Raw genomic sequence first — 17,106 nt, forward strand, 5'->3', positions numbered from 1 at the left:
GCTTTAAAAGAAATGGAAATTTGCTCCCAAAAGTATACATCACTATATGGCTTCACAGAAGCAGACATATTTAGGATAATACAGAGAAAGATTTTTTTTTCTTTTCTATTTGGTTAAAGTGTTCCAACCTCTTATTAATGGCTTGGTGAAACAGTAGTTTGCTTTATTCATCTTATCCAAGAGGTCACGTCTTTATATTTTTTTTCATCCTGGTCTAAGGAGTCATATTTTTCATTGTTTGTGCTTAGACATTAGGTATTACAGAGGAAAAGAAGAAAATATAATATATATGCTTTAATCAGTTTAGTTTTAGAGCAAATAAAATAACACATTAGAGAAAAAAGAATTACTTAAAAATAGTTGTATTTATATTCCACAATTTGATCAAATACTGGTTCTTATAAACTTTCTACAGGATGTTTTTAAAACAAATTCTTCACATTTTGTCTTGACTATGTACTTACGGAATATCAGGGAAATAGTTCTGTTTGTTTTTATAGCTTAACATGTACTAAAGGAATGGCAGGTAGTCACATGCAGTCCATATGGGATTCTAACATGACATTTAATGAATTTTCTGATGTTGACCATCCCTTTGATGCTGAAGGCAATGCATCTGTTGAAAGAAGTGACTGTAGGTTTGGGTTACTGCTCTCTGCATCTTCCAGTTTTTCAGTATTGTCTTCCCAGTTAATGTGGAATCTTGTGACCCTGGGATTAGATGCCAAAATATTTCTTTGAAGCTAGAAGGAAGAAAAAAGTACATTTACATGATAAGGGCTAAATCACTTAGTATAATGTAGCATGCAATTAAGCTCTTAATAAATAATCAGATAATCGGATGGAGTAGTGCTAAAGCCTTGGCCTTGGAATCAGAAGACCCAGGTTCAAATTCTGCCTTAGACACTTACTAGCTGTGCCAGCCCTGGGCAAGTCACTCGACCTCTGCCTCAGTTTCCTCATCTGTAAAATAGGGATGATGATGATCATAACTACTCTCACAGGATTGTTGGTGAGGATCAAATGAGATAGTAATCTAGGTAAACTTTACATAAGGTTTATAGTATGAACTAAATAAATGTTAGCAATTATTATTATAAATGTCTTGATGTTTGTTCACCAAGAGATCTTCAAGGTCAAGCTTTAAGATAATCAAGTTTAGTGAATCATAAAGGTAAGGGGTCAGAGCCAAGAAATAACAAGTTAGAAAGGACAGCTTCTTCTAATGAATTCAGTGATTAGGAGTGAATGGAAAAAGCAATGAATAGGGGGGAATCAGAAGTGACTTAACAACTGTTTAAATGTCTCAGTTTCTTTTTAAAAAGGGGGGAGGAGGGAGAAGAGCACAGGGTGTTTTAGATGATTAAGTTTATACCATTTTGTTTTATCTGTTCCATAGGTGAGATGGCTTATTGAGAGCTAGTACAGTAGATTCGAAGAAAATTTTTGTAAACTTTAGGAAGATACATTGTAGATCAAGGGAAGATTTATTTTTTGTTTTTCAAATGCTTCATCTAATCCCAAAGTGATGTTCTGGTACTTTTTAGAAATAAAATTAAATAGGATTAAGCATAGTTCCCTTTTTCTACAGTCAATCCATCAACAAGAATTCAGTAAGCACTTAGTATGTGGCAAGTTCAAGAGTGGTTTTATCCTCTAAAAGGTCAGTCACAATACTTTACTACCAAGCTTCCTTATACAATAGTATTATAATGTTGAGACTATTTCCCTTCTTCCTAAATTCAGAAGTAGCAGGCAATAAAGCTAGCTATGGTCTATGCTCTGTTTTTTGAAAATGCTTAAAATTCATGTAGTGGAGTTATAAAGGGCAGATCAATTTTCAAAATGATCTTCCAAATTTGGAATTTTGTGCTGTTAATTATGGAAAATATGTACATTAGAACAAGAATTATGATATCAACAACTTCCATGTTCCACCATCTGCCTCTGTTCATTAGTGGTTTCTCAGCCACTTAAATAGCAGGAATCATTCTTAGGGGAAAAAAAAATAGCTTGAATATTTTTTTCACCTTTTATAGAAGGAAAGGAAATGTTATACAAACCTTAACCTATAGATCAAGTTTGGGGGCTCTTGGTCTTCTGAACCTATAATTTCATCAGTTGAGGGAACTCCTGGTGTGGAAACTTCCTCCACTGACAGACTAGTAACTCCTTTGAAACTTGGAGTCTGTAAGAGTTGCCTGGGACAGAAGTTAAGTGACTTGCCCAAAGTCTTCCTAGTTCTAAGGCAGGCACTTTATCCATACTACTGCATGCTATCTTTCATGAATAACACATAACTAATTAAATAAAATTTCATTAAATCCCACCTGTCTCTATACAATGCTGCTTATACTCTGGCTGTCGTCTTTGCTTCCAAACCCAACTGCCAACAACTGGGCCATCTGATAGGTGGCTTTTCTTCACCTTATCCTGCTGAGAACCAGGCCTAAATTAAATTTCTTTAAATCCCAGTCATTTCCTTATGGTGGTAATTTTCATCTTCCTCCTGACTCCAACCCTTACTCCTTATGTTCTGGTCTTAGCTTACACAGAACCAAGCCTCCATGCTTCTTCCAGGCCATCTTTACAACATCTACAACATTCCTGACTCCAACCCTTACTCCTCGTGTTCTGGTCTTAGTTTACACAGAACCAAGCCTCCATGCTTCTTCCAAGCCATCTCTACAACATCTAACATATATAAGTATACCACCATCCACCTGCTTTCCAGGTTCTCTTTGTGTACTGTCTTCTCATTAGAATATAAGCTCCTTGAGGGCAGGGACATCTTGCTTGCTTGTATTTATGTCTCAGGTGCTTAGCATAGTGCCTGGCCCACAATAAATGGTTTAATCTGTCTTATCTAATGTATAACTACCAATGTGAGGGAAAAAAAAAACACTGCTTTATTTACCCATATGAATGAATTCCATTGCTGTGTATTTCCTATAGATTGGTTTGGCAGATTTGCTATTATATTCAACCTCACTTACTTTTGTTTTCACTCACTGAAAACATTACCAGTTAGACTCAATATAGTTTATTTCATCTTATTCCATCAGAGTAAATTAAAGCAAGCACAGGAAACCATGAGTTTAACTCCCAGCCATTAACTATTTGTGTGACATTATGCAAGTTACTTCAATTCTCTGGGCCTCGCTTTCTTCATTCTTAAAATGAGGACAGTTGGACTAGCTAGATTTAGGTAGCCAAATTTTGGAAAAGCTGTCTAAATTTACACATCTCTCAATTATACAATCATTTTGGCCTTTCATAGAGAGGGGGAAAAGCATATTCTCTTACCTATGCAAAAAAAATAAAAATTAAGAGTCATTAATAGTATTGATTAAAGTAGAAACTTTTAAAAAGAAGCAAAAGACATTAAACAAATTTGCTTCAATCAGACTCAAGGCCCAACATTTCGTCAGAAGAACCATCCTTGGTTTCCTCATATTCTTTTACCTCTTCCAAAAGGTATATACACATACACATACAAAAATAAGAAGTATCCTTAGTTCTTTACCAAAAAAAAAAACTGAGTCATCCTTCACAAATGAAGACTTTATTAAATTTTGGATTCAAGTTCTTTTCTCCATCTTCCTTTTATACTTGGTTTTAACTATGAATTGTAGTAACAATATTCTCTCTGTTGGTGATATGTGATTACATTATGTTTTTAATTTATTCTTTTTAATGATTTATTTAGATTTGATGTTATTAAATGCACTGTTTATTCAAGTTACATACGAGCAAAAGCTCTGATAATTAAGATCTTTTTTTTTTTTTATCAAGAATGGGGTTCTCTTGGGAGGCTAGGTAGCAAGTGAGTAAAGCGCCAGCCCCGGAGTCAAGAGGACCTGGGTTCGGATCCGGCCTCAGACACTTATACACACACAAAAACTAGCCATGTAACCTTGGGCAAGTTACTTAACCCCAATTGCCCTCCAAAAGGCAAAAAAAAAAAAAATGAATGGGGTTCTGACATACTTTCAATCTGACAAGCAAACCTACAATTGTAGGTTATAAGGTTAGGCTAACTACAATGTTGGTTATGAGATAGAATTTTTCCAACATAGAAAAGGATTTAGAATAGATATCTGCAATAGTCACAAAGCTCTTGTCCAGGAGCAGAAACAAGCCAGGTTGCAGGAGCCAGAAAAGACCGAGTAGAGATGAAGAAAGGGTAGAATCCAAGTCATTTCATCCTCACTTCCATTTCTGGCATCAAAAACTAAAGGTCTCTGGTATTGGGAAGTACTTATCTCAAAAGTGTGGGTATATCCTCCACACCTTTCTATTCCACATAATCCTATCTGTGTCCTTTCATAGAGGACTTCTTGTTATATAGCACTCAGTTGTCAATCAGATGATGAAATCATAGACTTAGGACTGCCCCTTTATTTTACAGATGAGAAAACTGAGACCCATCGGGTATGACATATCCAAATCACACAAGTAGTAATGAACAGGTGTGTGATTTAAACCCAGATCCTCCAACACCAGAGGCAGTATTCTTCTTACCACCATACTACTGTCCATCCTACTGTTTCTCATTTTTTTTTTTTAAAGCAATCAGGGTTAAGTAACTTGCTCAAGGTTACACGGCCAGTTATTTCTGGGTGTGGTGCCGAGTATCTGAGCCCAGGATTCAATCCAGGTCATCCCGACACTGGAGCCGGCACTCTTACTCGCTGTGCTACCTGGCTGCCCCTGTTTCTCATTTTCACTGGTAAATTGTTGCAGCTTATACACAGATAGCATAATTCTATTCATTGCTCTTTGTGTCACAAAAATTTTTATTTTTTTAAGACCAAGGTATTGCATAATTGCTAGCCCTTAGAACAGAAAATGCCATTAGAACCCATTTGGTCCAGCCCCTTCATTGAAAGATGAGAATACTGGGGTTTGGAAATTCATATGCCAAAGGTCCCACAGATATTAAGTGGAAGAGTTGGGATTTGAACCCAGTTCTCCAAATTTAAATCCAGTGCTCATTACAGCAACAAAACTGTTAAAAGGAACTACTGTAGCAGTGAGTGGCTAAAATGTCATCCAATTTCCAAAAAATTAGAAAGTTTATGGAGGGATTGAACTAAATATTCTGTAAATATTCTCATGCTCTAAAAATTACTTGCTACCAGGAGCTCTAGAATATTGAATCACGATTAGGTAAATTTTTCTTCCATGTTTTAAACGACTGACCTTCAAACCCTGGATGAAATAAGAAACCAAATTACATTGTTCAGTGTGTATAAAAACAGAGAATGAAGCAAAACAGGAACATCACTGGGAGAAAAAAGTTGGTTAAGTGTGGTTACACAATGCTCTGCATTTGATTGCTCATCCAGAGAAGGGCACGCACACACAAGGATAAGGAAGTAGGTAGCCTGGGCCACACAACCCTTAAAACAAATCAGTATCTCTAAGTTCTTTATTATGAAGAACATTAATCAAATATCCCCTGGGTTTCAGATGGGTATTATTGCTGGGGGGGGGGGGGAACACTGCTTTGAAAAAAGGGAAAGATTATTAAAATTTTTGAAAGGAAAATTCTGGGTAGGTAAATGCCTTCCTAAAGGCCATAGGTCAAATTTAGTTAGCTGTGCCAAGAGAGGTGTAGTCCCCTTTGTTTTAGGATCTCAAAAGCATATTAGAAACATTAATTACCAAAGTTTCAAAAGGAAAGACAATAATTACAGTCATCATGAATTATGTATACACACTTCAACTGTGCACTTCAACTAGCACCAAAATTTCAGAATCTGACTCAGCTATTTCTTACTTAGTAAAAAAGCCACACACATAATATAATATAAATGGCAGCTTCCCAGAAGTCGGTTTTTGTCACCTTTGAATTATGTAGTAAAAGCAAATTAATTAAAAGATAAGCCTGAAATGTTACTTACCTTAGAAAAGTCTGGTTTAACTGGTGGGTTTTCCCTTAATTCTGTCTCCGTATATTCATTATTTACATAATAGCCAACTCTAATAAATTCTTGACCTCGATAGGTACATGTAATTAGCACAACTGTTACACCTACTGCATCTGCATCTGGAATAAGTCCTGGATTTGGTGCATCAGCCTAGAATGATTAAAAAAGAGGGTGGGGGAGGAAAGGTTAACTGCAGGCAAGATGAGGATTTTAGTTACCTTGAGCACCATCAGATGAAGATAGAGCAGTAAGATCTAGAAGATATTTGCAATCGTGCTGTGAAGGCAAATGTTTATTTTTTTTTTTAAAGCAATCAGGGTTAAGTAACTTGCCCAAGGTTACACGGCCAGTTATTTTGTGTGGGTGCCAAGTATCTGAGGCCAGAACTGATCCCGGGTCTCCTGACACCGGGGCCGGCGCTCTTACTCACTGCGCCACCTGGCCACCCCTCAAATGTTTATTTTTGAGACTTAAAACTAGAAGGAAGAGTTCATGTGCCTCCTATGGTGCCCCTCTGTACCCTTGGATGCTTGAAGGCGTCATTTTATCTAAGGATTCTTGTTATTCTTCCTCCATTTTGGGTGTTTTATGTAGATTTTGGCAACATCCAAAATCAAGGATTTATGTTAGCCAAATGAGCAATTAAAGATAAAAGTTACCAAAGTCATCAATTTGATTATCCAGAAACACACAGATCGTCTGAACAAAATTTATCCCACCAATTTCCTCTACCACACAGCATCCTCTCATTCAAAGTCCACTACCTACAACCATTTTATTGTCCTAGATTTAAAGCAGCTAAACAGACTAATATCTCAGGATTGTCTTTAGAAGGGACTAACACATTAATTCCTAAAACATATTAGGGAATCTACTGTGTGGCCCACTTGACTGTATTTAAGTACGTATATAAAAACTGTATATATGAATAACACAAAGCAAGATGTAATCCAACTATCAAAGTGACATACAAACTCACAAAATTTCAGTAAAAAAGATAAAAATAATTTGGGGCTAGTCAAAGAAGGTTTCACAAAGGGCCAAGTCGGTTGGATTTATAAAGGTGGAAAGAAGGCAAGTGAAGAGATTCCAGGAAGAGAAAACCCAGAGGTGAAAATAAGCACAGCATATGCAAAACATGGTATGGAGACTGGTGACTAGAGTACACTCTACACTAGACAATGAGAAATGGAGCTGAATGAGTTCAGTGGGGCCAATTTAGAAGACCTAGAATGCTATACTAAGAAATCTGAACTTGATCTTCTAAGGTTGCTGAGGAATATATAACTTCGTAAATACCAGGGAAAATGGATCATAGAGAAGCATCTTATGGTCACAATAATTACTACACTCCAATATATATCTCACTATGCTTCTGTTGAGCACCTCTGATTGATCATCAGTAACAAATATTTTTTAGTGTCTGCTATATTTAAGACATTATGTTTTGTGCATGCAATACAGTTATTAATACATTTCCCTTACTCTTAAGAGGCTTATACTATAGAAGGAGTGGGTCTCTACTGAGTCCAATGCACCTTCTCTGGGTTCAGTCTGAATCATGGAATGCTAGAGTTTAAAGGTCTCTTAGATACCATTTAGTGTAGGAATTCTTAACTTTTTTAATGTCATAGACCCATTTGACAGTCTGGTGTTACCTAGGGACTCATTTTTCCTCCCAGAGTAATGTTTTTAAATGCATAAAACTTGTTTTTAAAAACAAGTTCATGGAACCCAAACTGATCTCCCCAATCTAGTCCAACTCTTCTCCCCAATTAAAAAAAAAGATGAAACCAGAAGAAGAGAGAGAAGTAATTCAGCTACATTCACTCTGGGAGTTCCTCCAATTTTCCAGATCTCTTCCCATTCCCCACCCCCGTTAATAAAGTGCAGCTTGGTGCCCCTTTATAGGCTATACTTGCTTTTCTAATTTACTCATGCTATTAAAGTCCCTGGCAGAAATGGGATGGGTATTCACATGTATTTGTGTGTATTCAGCAAGGAAAAGATATATGAAAAGATGTACTTTGAAGCAGGATTGGGAAGGGGGGGGGGGAGGAGACCTACTTTTGGCCTGGAAGTACAACCACTCAAGTAGTCAGACTGACTTGGGGAGGTCCTTGAAGATTCCCTACCTGGTTAGGAATAGGAACAACTGAAGATAGCCTATTGTGAACTGGAAAGTCATTCCCCCTCTCTATACATTGTTTTCCATGAATAAACTGATCCTGGATATTCCTTTAGGTTGTATTTTGATATTTAGTTGGGATAAGGCAGGCCCCTATGGTTAGAAGCCAGCACACTATGTATATGATAGCTTATCTAGGGGTCTTGAGACATTTTACTCTAGCTACCTCTGGACCGCTGTTTTATCTTTTTGCCAACTACTTTAAACCGGTGGCTCTTTAACCTTGAAGAGGTCTCAGAAGTCAAATCCCCTCATTTTAAAGAAAAAGAAAGTGAAGCCCAGAGAAAAATGACCTGTTCAAGGTCATAGAGAGGTAGTGGCAAAACCAAGATTAGAACCCAGGTCTTCTTACTCTAAATCTAGGGCGGTTTCCACAGTGCTGGGTTGCCTCTCATCAATCAGTTCAACTCTCACACTACTGGTAAGACATTAAGAAAAATCTTCTAACTATATGTTAGCAAACCAAGAAATGACAGAAAACTGAAGTATTCCTGAGCCTGATCATTGATGGAAAAACCATACTTTACCCTATTATTAAAACACCGAAAGTATTATATTGGTGAGTGTGTTACATGCACATGTTTAAAATCATGACCTAATTTTCATTGTAGTTCTTTTCAGCTCCACATCCTAAAGTCAAAGTTTTGGGATATATTTGCCATCCCTGATGCACTCAGCCAAAATTTCAAGGTATTTTTAATAGCATGAGGTGTCCCAAAAGTTTTAGTGCAGTTTTCTCTCTAGTAGCTTTAAAGGCTTTATGGCAATAGTGGACAAAGAGCCATCCTCTAAGCCAGAAAGACCTAGATTTAAAACATGCCTCTGACAAAAACTGACTGTATTACTCAGGACAAGTCACCTAACATCTCAGTTCTTTAAGGGAACTCTTTAGTCAAGTCAAGCCAAGAAATATTTATCAGCTATTTATTACCTACTAGCCATTGCCAAGAAGGTACCAATAAACATTTGTAGAGGAAGTTTCCTCACCCAGGATTTTGCTGTATCAATGAAATCATAGGAGGCCTAGTCCTTTTCCCTACCCTAAAATACACAAAAATGGTTTCATTACAAATTTTGTTGAATTTAAAGCAAAAATCATCAACAAACATGTACACCCTTTTATTAGTACATGATTACAGTAGCCTAACATGGACTATTATTTTAAAATAAAATAGAAAAAGCAATAGGCAATTTCCTATTTTAGCATGGGTCAGCAGCAATCTTGGCCACATCATGAATCCTCTATAGACCATGTGGCTCACCTCATGGATCAGAGTTAATTCTACTTCTCTACACAAAGAAACTTCAGGGAGGGCTTTGCTAAGCTGAAAAGATAAGAAAATAGCTTTGTAGGTATTTAAAAATTCTGTCAAAAGTTCCAACCGCTCATGTGTTCTTAAAGAAATCTTTAAATCACAGGAAATAGGACAAATACTTCCCCCTGTAATGATATCAACTTCTTTTTTATTCAATTATTTGTTGAGGTTTACTTAAATAATACCTACTATATTTATTATGTCATCATTTTGTGAAGGAGTGGGAAGAGGTGGGTAATGTAAGCAAAGATGAGTGTTAAGGAAGGAAAAGAAAAAAGTCTATATTTCTAAGTTAAGGATTCATAATATAAATTTTGCCTGGAATGTTGCAATTTGTTAAGAGATACCAAGATCCAAAGTCAAGTGCTAAGAATTTATTATTTGGAGAACTTCACAATGCTATACTCCCCCCTTCACTGCCTGGGATAATTGAGAACTGACTGAATTGTTCTGCCCAGTTAAACTGTCATAGATCAAAGCACACACTTATGCAAAGGAAGTGCTAAGTCAGAGGGTCTGACTTATTTTTGAATAGGAATACACAAGAACTCATGAAAGGGTTTTTGGGTTTTTTCTGCTTCTGTTCAGGTTGGAAAATAACTGAAAGTGTTACCAATCAAAAACATGGTCCTGGGTCAACCGAGAGGAAGGACAGTCGATCCCCCTAAGTGATTAACAAGGACCATTATGTGGTATTCTCAGCTCACAACAATTATACCCTGCTCTGTTTACCTAGGAACGTGATTATTTTAGTGCTGGTAGAATTGGGGATGGGTACATTAGTACAATGAGAAGATGTTCTGGGACACTTGATTATAGGGCCACTCAAAAAATTATTTGCTTGATATTATATCCTCACATACTTTCCACAGCCCAAAAAGACCTACCTATCTTATTTTAAATTTTACTCATCTCTGTTAGGTCCAGTATATATAGCCCTAGCTATCCCTAATAAGGCTTAACATATGTGAGGGATGCTCAAAGTAAGGTGAGCAGAAACTTAGTGGTCCGTGAGCATCATTCAAGGATTTAATTCCATAGACTGGTCTGGCTTTTTGCAATATTCAAGTTGATAATATAATAATGTGTATATTTTTGTTTCTGGCATAAATTGATCACACTTATTTATTTTTCATTGGTGCCATTTTAATGACACAAACAATAATACAACAGGAAAGTAATTCCTAAAAAACATTCCCTCCATAAAAAAAATCAAGCACTTTGTAGTTTCAGGCAAAAGTAAATATAACTACTATTTGCCTCATTTTCCCTATTTATAAAATGGGGGTAACAACCCCTCTTGCAGTGCTGTTCGTGAGGATCAAATGAGATAACAATTGTAAAGCTAGAATTTAGCATAGTACTTGGCACATAGTAAGTGCTATATAAATGTTAGCTATTATTAATGGAAGTATAGTGTTAAATAAAAGTAAAATTTTACAAATACAAAATGGACTTTCCAGTAACTTATTGGTACAAATATTTAACAGTAATCTTACCTGAAATACAAACATATGCCTTCCTGCAGGAACAGGGCCCACTAAAACAGAGTCTAAAACTTGGTCGTATTCTTCACTTTCTGCTGAACCCACATAGATAATTTTCCACTCCAAGTCTAGAGTTAAAGACCAATACACATTATTTTACACTCAAGGATTACAATACTGATTAATTCCAAAAACCACTTTAATATCAACTGATTCACATCTGTTGTCCCTAAATCCACCTCAAAAAGATTCTCAGTTTCCTTGGGAAATCTAATCCTTTCCATCCCCTGCTCCTCCTGCAAAATCTCTCACTTAAGAGAGTCAACCCTTAAAACAAAGAGTAAAAAAGAAGGGGAAAATGGCAATTCAATAAAATGAATTCAGCCAACTTTGATGTTTCCATACCAGTAAGGCTTTCTTAAGCTTGCCACAATCAGAGGCATGAAGATCATTTGTAAGCTGCCCACTTCACCTTTAATAACTATCTTTGCCTTTATTCATTCACTCAGCAAACATTAATTGCCTACTGTGTGCTGAGAAGATAAAAGATTTTTTAAAAATTACTTCTGCCTGCTCTAAAGAAGCTTACATTCTACTAGAGAACCATTCACCTGAACCAACTACTGGCAGAGTTAATGTTTTCTCTGAACACCCCCATGGGTAAAATTTATCCTTTGTGTTGAAATAATAAACCCTAAGAAAAGAGGCATGTGGGGGTGGAGCTCAATGGGGTATGCTTGTTTGGGATAACCTTTATGTTCATGTTATGTATATATAAACCCCTCTGACACTTATTGTCTATATTACTTAACCAACGTCTCATCTTCCCAACTAGACTTAAATATTCTTGAGGGACTGATTCATTTAACAAACATTTATTGAATATTCAAGGCACACTGCTACGTACACAAACATTTATTGATGATGATTCATATAATAGCAGGGATCTAGCTGGTTGAACAGCTCTTCCTCATATGACATATTTTGGAAAACTCCATTCTACTTTGTGTAATGAAATTTCCCTATTTTAACAGTGTCAACTTTTCTGTTTCTCTTTATCCTCAGACAGGCACATAATAACACCCATAGAACTGTTATTATGTATAGGACTATTAGCACTAACAATTTCATAGCAAATTTATACTATTTTGGCTCTAACCTATACTGGGTTTTTGTGGGGTAGATGGGGAAAGTGACTACAAGGGAACATAGGTTCAAAATAGGTGAAAGGAATATGGTAGAGCTTAAAAACACATCTCTTCTCCTTGGTTTTGCATAGGAACTGAAGAAAACCTTACATAATATATGGAATATTCATTAATTGGGGGATTGTGTCTATATGTGAATTTATATGCCTGTTTAGATATCTGCTATTCTTGTTGAGTTAAAAGTGAATATATTTGAATTTATGAAAATAGGTGTTGTTTATAGCTTCTTAAATAATTTATCTTTAAGAAAAATCACTAATTTCACTTTGTATTCTGAATAATAATTATTACTTCAGGTGATGTTATTTTCCTGATCTGCATTTGTTTGAAAAAGGAATGTTTCATAGGTTATAGTTTTCAATCAGATAATGTTTTTATTTATAGGAAACATTTCCCAATTGGTTATGATAATCCTGTCAATATGGTGATAACTTAGAGAACACATGCCAAAAATGGTATGAGGGAAGATCATTTGGGTCCACAGTCTGGTTAACTACGGCCATGCCCCCTTACCTTACTTCCTTGAGCTACCATTTACTACCACTCTTTTCTTAGGTCAGAATATTCAAAAAACTTGTCCAGGCTCTGGAAGGACAGAACACTAGTACCCTACTGTTCTGGAGCAGTAGTAACCAACAAGGAAAGCTGTTCACCTATAATATTAGGTAACATAATAACCACTGCATCCAAATGTGGGAGACCCAGAGGCAGATTTGGAGTCAGAGAACCTGAGTTCAAATCTTTACTCTGTTGAAAACTAAAAATAGAATGAATTAATTAAAAAAAATCTTTATGTATAACCTTGCCCAAGTCATTTAACTTCTTTGGGGTTCAGTTTCCTCATCTAGAAAATGAAGGGGTTGGACTGGATGATGTCTAAGGTCCTTTCAGCTCTAAATCCTATGATTGTAGGAACAAATGTTTAAAATACGGCTATTTTTTTTTTTTTTGCCTTTTGGAGGACAATTAGGGTTAAGTAACTTGCCTAAGGTTACATGGCTAGGGTTTTTTTTTTTGTGTCAAGTGTCTGATGCCGGATCGGAACTCAGGTCCTCCTGACTCCAGGGCCAGCGCTTTACTCACTGCACCACCTAGCCACCCCACAACTGTTTTTTAAACAAGCATTTATTAAGCACTTAACTATGTGCCAGGTACTGTGCTTGACAAAAGTTCTCTTCATTTGATCCTCACAACAAGGCCAAGAAGTAGAAGCTAATATCCCCATTTTACAGCTGAGTGATTTGCTCAGTTGTCACATGGCTAGTGAGTGTCTAAGGTCACATTTGAATTCAGGTCTTCCTGACTTGCAATCTGTCCACTGAGCCACCTAACTGCCTCCCATAACAGCTACCAATTACAAGTTACTTTAAAAAAAAAAAAAACTTTTAAAAACAACCAAAAAATTTTTTGAACTTGTCAAATTAAACACATGTAAAATCAGATTATTGGCTCCACTGTGGCACTTACATTATTAAAAGTGTGTTGAATACACTCAGTTCCTTTAATCCACCTCAAGCAGACCACATTTTCAAGGAACTCCTTGACACCTTGGGGGTGGGGATGGTTATGACTCAGCTCAAATGTTTAATCAGGGAAATGACAGATCTTAACTGATGGCCACTCAACCCTGCAAAAAATCCCAATACTATAACTGGTTTCTGAATGGATGTAGATGTCAGTTGAAAGTTAAAAGTAGTTCTGCCTCTGTCATAGTACAGTGCTTTCAACTATTTGAGACCATGGACCCAGAGAAGCTCTTCAGCCATATCCTGAGGTCCTATATTCCTTATTAGTTGAAACCTAAAATAGGAGGCACCACCAAAAATATGTTTATGACTTGGGAAACTCACACTGAATTAATAAGTAACACTCCTGACAATTTCCTTCCCCCACCCCCTTTTAAACTTGTTCATTTGCTTTATATTTAATGCTGATGGTGGCTAAAAGGCTACAGCTGTCCAAAATGAACAAGGTGCTTTTGAATAATGAGAAAACAGAAAAGCAACCCTGTATTTTGCTATTATTTAGCTTTATTTTATTTTATTTCTGTTAACTTTTAAAACTCGGCCCATTTCTTGATCCATCAAGTTTAAACATCTGTGCACAAATATTAACTAAAAAATACCAGGAAATGTCAGTTTCAAGAGAAAAGATGCTTTATGAAGTTTACTTTGGATGTGTCCACATGAGAAATTAAAAATAATTCTCACTTAAAATTTAACACCCACAATATAATACATCAGTGACAGATCTGAAATAGTATTTTCACGTGTTGAAACTAAAGATTTCACAAAATTCAAAAGAATTTTTTTGAAAGACCCTTGAGGTAGATTTTATGTTGTCTGAAATTGCATTTATTCTGCATATCATACAGATGAAAATAATGATTAAATTTTCATTTTTCAAAAATAAAATATTTTAAACCCCTAAAATACCTTTACTACTACCCATGTGACCATGAACAAGTCACTTAACCTCTCTGGGTTCAGTTTCATGATCTGTAAATCGAGGTCACTAAACTAAATGATTCCTTCTACAGATCCCTTTGGCCTCTAAATCCTATGATCTTATTTAAGCACTTAAAACTTTTTTCCCCTTACCCCCTTCTCCTCTTACTATGTGAGTCTGTTTAAGTACAATTTTCACTTTTCATTTGTTGATGGGGTCTTAGTTTAATAGCATGTCAACAAGTTCCTGAGCTTGGTCTTTTATTAATAGGTGGCACCCCAGACATCACCACCGCTCTTAACTGGCTTCTAAACAGATCCCATTTCCAAGCCCACACATTAAGTCCTACAATTAACATCTTTAACTCATTTACGCCAGTGTGTTCCACATAACTTTGGAGATTGCAATTATTTGCCTTCTGAAACATACAGGAAAATGTTTTCTCCTAAAGTTATTTTAAAAGTGGCTTTTTAAAAAAAAATTATTATTCCACAGTTATTAGTAACAATAATTAGTTAGCCTTTATAGAGCTTTAATGTTTGCAAAGAGCTTTCCATCAGGCATCCTGGAGTCCCTCTTCTCCCTGGATATCCTCCTTGTGGCCAAGGCTGCTTGGAGGTGATTCCCTCTAGAGCCTCTCAAATGATTTGCAGTTGTCAGAATCCCCCAGGGAAGACTGCTTGGCACCCTGCCCTCTCACGGGGTGGGTAGGTAGGGGAGGGGCGCGGGTGTAAGAGCTCCGAGAGAGGGAGTGTGTGGATGCCTGTGTCTGTACCCGCCTCCCCACTTGATTCAGGAAGCCGGAGAGGAAGGCTGAAAGCTTGCCCCGGCTTTTCCTGCCGGTCTAATTAGGCTAGGAGGAGCAAGGGCCCGCTGGAATAAAGTAGTGCAACTTTAAAGGGAGTTCTGGCCTTTCCAAGTGGAAGCAGGGGGAGGTGGGCAGGTGTTTGGAGTTATAAGCACTTAAAGTAACCCGGGGGGTTGCAAGCGGTGGAGCTAGTGACGCCAGGGGCTCAGAGATCAATTCCACTCTTTGGGTAAAAGATGGCTCCGTTTTCGAACTCTCCAGCGAGCACAGACACGCGCACACACCAGACTCGGCTCTTTTAAAAAAAAAAAATCTCATCTCCACTACTCACCCCCCTCTCAAGTCCCAGGCCATGGAAACAGGGGGTCTTGCACCTTCTCCCTTTACGGGTTTCTCCGCAATGGTCTCTCGGCTAAGCCAACTCCTCGTCTTGAAGCAACCAAGGGGTACTGAGGTGCGCGGGGGTGCCCGCAGGGCTCCTCTCTCCTCCCGTTAACCCTTCTCCCACACCCAGACAAAGCTGACAACATGGCTACCACCACTCAAACAAGTTACTTGCAACTTCAGCCCGGCTTTGCAAAAAGGCAGCGGTGGGAACCGGGGAGGCTTCTCCTCCCTACCATTCGGTCTCCCCGGCAGGGCGAAGGACACAATAGTGAAATGCACCCGCTTTAAGTTTCCCTCCAGCAGCAGCGGGGGCAGCAGCAGCAGCCGCCGCGCGCCCCGGCCAAAACCCCGCCGGCCCCTCCGGAGCTGCAGGTCTGCAGCAGCAGGAGCAGCAGCCCATCCTCCTCCTTCTCCTTCCTTCCCTCCCTCTCTCCCTTAGATGCAGCGGAGGATAAAACTGGGAAAGAGTGGAGGGAGAGAAGAAAAAAAACCACCAGGCCTTGGGAAAGTTTTCGCAGAGAAAAACCTGCCCCTGAGCGCCCCAGGCTGAAGCCCCCCTGGCGGGATCCGATCTACTCACCTTCCGACAGATCCTCTATGCACTCAAACGTGATTTCGAACTGAAAAGGATTGTAGAAAGGAGAAGGATTGTCTAGCACCACTACATTGTTCACCTGAACCTTTGCCATATTTTGAGAGAGAGGGAGAGAAACCCCACACAAACAATAGGAATGGGGTGTTCTTGCAGCACAACCAAGTCCAACGTGTTCTGGCTGGGCGAAGCCCCCGCTCCAGCACCGGCCCCGGGCCAACGGCGGGCGGCGGCGACTTGGGAAACTTTTTGTTGTCTTTCCCTCCTCGTCGTCGTCTTCTTTTTCTTCTTCTTTCTTTATTTACACCGGGAAACAACTCCACAGTGTTTTTGCAGCTTTCCTATTTCACTCAACTACAGCCCATTCTGCTCGGTTAACTAGCAGCGTGGGCCCCGATTGGCTGCACGCTGAGCTCTGACCCTCCTCCTCCTCCAGCTCCTGCTCCGGGAGAGAGCAAGATGGGCTCCCTTCCCCTGAATGGGCTCCGAAAGGTTCGCGGCTGCTCCACCTGCTGGCGTAGACGAGGACAAAGGCGGAGAACAAAGTGAGCCGGGTGACAGCCTGGGAGGAACGCCGGGGAGGGCTCCTCCGGAGCCGAGCGGGGCAGAGCGGAGCGGGCTGGCGGGCGAGAGGGGGAGAGAGCCGAGGAGAGCCGGGAAGCCCCGCCCACGGGATTGTTTCCACGCTGTTCTCACGTAGGGTGTGTCAGCCAGTAGTTACCGGGGATCTGGGAGG

At 38.6% G+C, this 17,106-nt stretch overlaps 2 protein-coding genes across 5 annotated transcripts in view; one reads left to right on the forward strand and one right to left on the reverse strand.

Annotated features, from left to right (window-relative positions):
- Positions 1-17,106, forward strand: part of MCM9 (minichromosome maintenance 9 homologous recombination repair factor) — a 182,399-nt gene that overhangs the window by 63,709 nt on the left and 101,584 nt on the right. The window lies entirely within an intron of this gene.
- ASF1A (anti-silencing function 1A histone chaperone) lies at positions 280-17,060 on the reverse strand. Its single transcript, XM_069076965.1, has 4 exons — positions 16,359-17,060; positions 10,940-11,055; positions 5,910-6,086; positions 280-743 (listed from the first exon to the last, which is right to left on the reverse strand). Exons 1-4 carry the CDS (start codon positions 16,465-16,467, stop codon positions 531-533), a joined length of 615 nt encoding a protein of 204 aa, XP_068933066.1. The 5' UTR covers positions 16,468-17,060; the 3' UTR covers positions 280-530.

Source organism: Petaurus breviceps, unplaced genomic scaffold, assembly GCF_028583685.1.
Source record: "Petaurus breviceps papuanus isolate PSGF00001 unplaced genomic scaffold, PetGlider_PUasm1.0 90977, whole genome shotgun sequence".
NCBI lineage: Eukaryota > Metazoa > Chordata > Mammalia > Diprotodontia > Petauridae > Petaurus > Petaurus breviceps.

Bases quoted from the DNA above. Each gene is read 5' to 3' on its own strand.
- ASF1A (XM_069076965.1), bottom strand. From the start codon at position 16,467: ATGGCAAAGGTTCAGGTGAACAATGTAGTGGTGCTAGACAATCCTTCT. The intron at 11,056-16,358 runs GTGAGTAGATCG...CTTTAACTCTAG, and splicing joins CATAGAGGATCTGTCGGAAG to ACTTGGAGTGGAAAATTATC. The intron at 744-5,909 runs GTAAGTAACATT...TCTTCCTTCTAG, and splicing joins TTAAACCAGACTTTTCTAAG to CTTCAAAGAAATATTTTGGC.